The sequence below is a fragment of the Nansenia antarctica genome (genome assembly GCF_963989245.1).
Source record: "Nansenia antarctica genome assembly, chromosome: 1".
Lineage (NCBI taxonomy): Eukaryota > Metazoa > Chordata > Actinopteri > Argentiniformes > Microstomatidae > Nansenia > Nansenia antarctica.
Genome location: NC_137674.1, coordinates 84,453,987 through 84,458,986, shown reverse-complemented (window position 1 = coordinate 84,458,986; position 5,000 = coordinate 84,453,987). Strand labels below are relative to the sequence as shown.

The following is a 5,000-nucleotide window of genomic DNA, read 5'->3' as shown; positions in this document are numbered from 1 at the left end:
AGTATATGAACATATCAATACTAAAAACCCATCTTTTTAATATTGCCTTTAAATGACTAAATAATTAAATTAAGATTATATAATGATTAAAGCACTTTGAGCTGCAACGTTTGCAGGAAAAGCGCGATACAAATAAAGTTATTATTATTATTATTATTATTATTATATACATGTACATACACAGTACACATACTGTATACATGTCATGTTCTAATGCTTTGGTCCTCATGTCGGCAACCAATCAAAATGTTCTGACTTTTCTTTTGAAACACGGAAATAAGTTTCAACGTTGTTGAGAATCATAAACTCGCTAGTCAAGCCAAAATACTGCAACAACGCAATGGATTGGGTGAGTAATCCCCACTGCTACCTAGTTACCTATAACACTACTTTACATTGTTAGCAGGCTCACAAAACAAGCTGTGTTAGTTGACTAGCGATGAGTCGTTGATTTTCAACAACGCAGAAATGTATTCACATTCTTCGAAGGAAAAGTCTGATTGTTATATCCCGACATGAGAACCAAAGCATTACATATACATATGTCACATATACATATACACACACACACACACTCTGTTCAATAAAGAATTGTTCTTGGGAACATGACGTCACTGTTGCTATGTCCGCCCACTGCTGCCATATTCTTTGGTACATCATTTCGTTATCATTTCCGTTAGCTATCTAGAAGCATGACGTACAGAAAATATAAACAGGGGCGCGTAGCGGGTTAAGCGTTGACCATGTAACCGCAGGGTTCCCGGTTCGATTCCGGCCGGGGACATGTCCTGCATGTCATCCTTCCTCTCACTCTCACCCATCCTTCCTGTCTAAATCTCTACTGTATCTGTCAATAAAAATGAAAACATATGAGTGGGACTGCCCCACTCAGAAAAAATAATGTAAAAAAAAAGAAAGAAAATGTAAACAGTTGGAGGCGCTATAATGTAAACGGTTGGGAGAGCAAACTTGGCGGCCGTATCCCACAATGCAACGCCATGACGTCGATTCCCAAGCTTAATACCAGAACCCTCCTCACCGTTGACGTAGAGCACCCTGTGAGTCTGGGGGTGGTCCCCGCCGTAGTACTTGTTGGTGAAGGCGATGCGTCCGGGGAGGGTGTCCAGAGGGATGTCGAACACCAGGGGGCAGAGGTCAGTCTGGGCCGACAGGGTCAACATGCGGCTGAACGGACAGCTGGCGTCCTCACACGTCTGGACTGTGACACACACACACACACACGGATGCACGCAGACACACGCACAGGCACAGACACAGACACGCATGCAAACAAACACACGCACACACACACACACGCACGGGCACACACACACATACATACAATTTCAATTTCAAGAAATTTGCAGAAATGTCTAAAAACTTGTTTTCACATTGTCATTATGGGGTATTGTGTGTGGATTCATGCCAAATTTGATGCACATTTTTTTTTACATTTTATTTATTTAATCAATTTTAAATTGAGTCTACACAACACAACAAAATGTGGAAAAAGTGAAGGGGTCTGATGACTTTCTATAGACACTGTAACTGTGGTCCCCAAAATAAGCTTAGTGATCCCCAAAACGTCTTTGCACACAACCTCAGATTCTCACGATTTTCAGTCAGGCAACGTTTGAGAATCACTACTCTAGGAGTAACATAATTGTGGTGTGGTGCATTGTGGTTGGTACTCACAGAAGCCAAACTCAGTACACATCTGGTAGTACCACTGCCTTTCCCCCGGCCCGGCCGTGTCCAGGTCCGTGTCCCGCAGGTCCTCCACCGTCTGGGCGTGGGAGGCGTCCAGGCACGGCTCCTCTCCCGTGGCCTTGTAGATCTGAGAGAGAGACACACACACACACACACACACACACACACAGTTTAGTGCTTTATTTAGTGTAGCAGTATATTTATTATGTGTATACTCTGAATGGACTGAGGGAGAGGAGATTCCACACGTCAGGATGGTGATGCTGCCCTCTGCTGGTGAGAGGTTTCACTGCATGACTCTGATATCGGGTCTGTGTGTGTTATGTGTATGTGTATACAGTATGTGTGTCAGTCTGTCTGTGTGTCTGTCTGTCTGTCTGTCTCTCTGTGTGTGTGTGTGTCTGTCTCTGTGTGTCTGTCTCTGTCTCTCTGTCTCTGTCTCTGTGTGTCTGTCTCTGTGTGTGTGTCTCTGTGTGTCTGTCTCTGTGTGTGTGTCTCTCTGTCTCTGTCTCTGTGTCTGTGTCTCTCTGTCTCTGTGTCTGTCTCTGTGTGTCTGTCTCTTTCTGTGTCTCTGTCTCTGTGTGTGTCTCTGTGTATGTCTAGTATGTCTCTCTGTGTCTCTGTATGTCTTCTACCTCCACCAGTTTGATCAGCCTATCATAGGCCTCCGTCTCCTCCTCGTACGCCTCCGTCTTGTTGGTCATGATGTCACAGAGCTCTGCGATGGTCAGCACCGCCCCCTCCTCGTTGTACTGCACGGTCCCCATGACGACGTCCGCCAGGCTCTGCATGAGCTCGATCTGGTCCTCCAGATCCTCTGGGGTCTCGCAGCAGCCAAAGTCCTTCCCCACCTCGCTGGCGTTGCCCCCGAACAGAGACGCCTCCACAGCCGCAAAGGCCTCCCACACGTCACTCACACACTGAGGGAGGGGAGGGGATATTTTAATATTGCCTTTAAATTACTAAATCATTCAATTATGATTATGTAATGATTGGAGCACTTTGAGCTGCAACGTTTGCAGGAAAAGCGCTATACAAGTAAAAGTTATTACTATTATTATTATTATTAAGGAGGGGGAGGGAGGGAGGGAGCGAGGGAGGGGGGGGGGAGAGGGAGGGAGGGAGGAAGGGAGGGAGGGAGGAAGGGAGGGAGGGAGAGAGACAGAAAGCGAATCACATGCACATATAGGAAATGCATTTGATCATCATCATCATCATCATCATCATTATCATCATCGTCATCGTCATCATCATCATTATCATTATCATCATCATCATCATCATCATCATCATCATCATCATACCTTCTGTGAACCTCCAACCTCCTCATCCATAAGACTCAAACCAACTATCTGAAACACAAAAAATGGGTTCATTAAAAAGCTAGGTGTAATCTGCTGTTTAACATCTCCTACCACGACCTCAAAGCTCATGACTTGCTTGGGTGTCATAGTAAAAACTAGGGATGTAACGATACACTCAACTCACGATTCGATATGATTCACAATACAATTTTCTCACAATTTCTTTTTAACAAAATGAGATTGCAGACACATTATGACTGACAAAGATCCTTTTATTTATCTCTCAAAAAATACAAAATACTGTATTTTCTTAAAGAATCTGTATTCATGGCCCCGCGGTGGTGTAGCGGTCTAAGCACTGGCCACTAGTGCATGCTGCCCACCGGGGCCGGGGTTCGTATCCCGGCTCGCCAGATCCGGATATGGCCAGGGCACACACGGGGAACGGCATATTGGGCGGCCGCTCCCGAGGGGGGTATAGGAGTAGTTCCGGACAAGGATCCGTCGCGCAACAGCGCCCCCGTCTGGTGCTGGAATAACGGTGCTGGGCTCGAGGAGCCAGTCAGCTAGTCTGCCTGGCGGCCTCCTCTGGGACTGCCGGCCGCGGGGTCGTGCGGCGGATCCCTCGCGATAGGCAGGGGATAATTGGATGCTAGGTTGGGTTCAATTGGCTACCAAATTGGGTGAAAAAAGGGATAAAATCTGAAAAACAAATAATAAAAAAAGAAAAAAAAGAATCTGTATTCATGAGGTAGGGTATAACTTCTAACTAGCGAAGTCAAAAGTAGATTCCGCCCTCTGATGTTTAAAAAGAGTATCGCGATTCATCTATCCTCTCACCGATTTGAATCGTCAGACATTTGTAGCGATAATTAACTGTCTCACGATGCATTGTTACATCCCTAGGAAAAAGCACATCCATATCAATCTGAACCGGGATTTGAACCTGCAATAACACTTAGTCTTCTAGCCAGGGGTAATACCACTTCAGATCTCTGGGCAGCAGATGTCACTGCATGATGGACAGTTGGACCATTTTCACATCTGCTACACCGTTATCTGTGTCACAGCTGCTACAGCTGTATTGTTACTACTGGGCATATAAACGACAGTATCTTTACTTTGTTGTAGGTGGAGAAGTCCAGCTTGGCGTGGACCGGAGCAGAGGAGGCCACAGCGCCGTAGATGAGGTGAGGAAACTGTGACGACAGACACAAATAAACACTGTTATCAGCTGTGAAATAAAGCAATAAAAAACGTTCATACCCTACAGCAGGGGGGTCAAACTCCTGACAATTTCCTCCCGGGCCACATTAGGATTTCCCTCAAAGGGCCGGTGGTAACTGTAAGACTATACAGTATAAATGTATCTACTCTTTATCATATTACATACAGGTGCAACTCAAAAAAGTAGAATATCGTGCAAAAGTTCATTTATTTCAGTAATTCAACTTAAAGGGTTAAACTTAGATATTGTAGGCTCATTACATGCAAAGCGAGATATTTAAAGCCTTTATTTGTTATAAATGTGATGATTATGGCTTACATCTTATGAAAACCCCAAATTAAATATCTCAGAAAATTTGAATATTACATGAAATCAATAAGAAAAGGGTTTTAAATACAGAAATGTCAGCCCTCTGAAAAGTATAATCATGCATGTACTCAGTACTTGGTTTGGGCCCCTTTTGCATGAATTACTGCCTCAATGCGGCGTGGCATGGATGCTAGCAGCCTGTGGCACTGCTGAGGTGAATACCAGGATGCTTCAATAGCGGCCTTCAGCTCTTCTGCATTGTTCGGCCTCATGTCTCTCATCTTTCTCTTGGCAATGCCCCAAAGGTTCTCTATGGGGTTCAGGTCAGGCGAGTTTGCTGGCCAATCAAGCACAGGAATCCCATGGTCATTTAACCAGGTTTTGGTACTTTTGGCAGTGTGGGCAGGTGCCAAGTCCTGCTGGAAAACGAAGTCAGCATCTCCATAAAG

General features: G+C 45.0%; 1 protein-coding gene across 1 annotated transcript in view; it reads right to left on the bottom strand.

The window, feature by feature from the left end:
* Nucleotides 1–5,000, bottom strand: part of prss16 (serine protease 16) — a 12,191-nt gene that overhangs the window by 1,916 nt on the left and 5,275 nt on the right. Inside the window, exons 6-10 of the mRNA XM_080535565.1 lie at nucleotides 4,136–4,213; nucleotides 3,015–3,062; nucleotides 2,346–2,630; nucleotides 1,696–1,837; nucleotides 1,040–1,219 (exon numbers count right to left, since the gene is read on the bottom strand). Of these exons, the coding sequence (XP_080391691.1) occupies nucleotides 1,040–1,219; nucleotides 1,696–1,837; nucleotides 2,346–2,630; nucleotides 3,015–3,062; nucleotides 4,136–4,213 (733 nt within the window). The remainder of the gene's footprint in view (nucleotides 1–1,039; nucleotides 1,220–1,695; nucleotides 1,838–2,345; nucleotides 2,631–3,014; nucleotides 3,063–4,135; nucleotides 4,214–5,000) is intronic.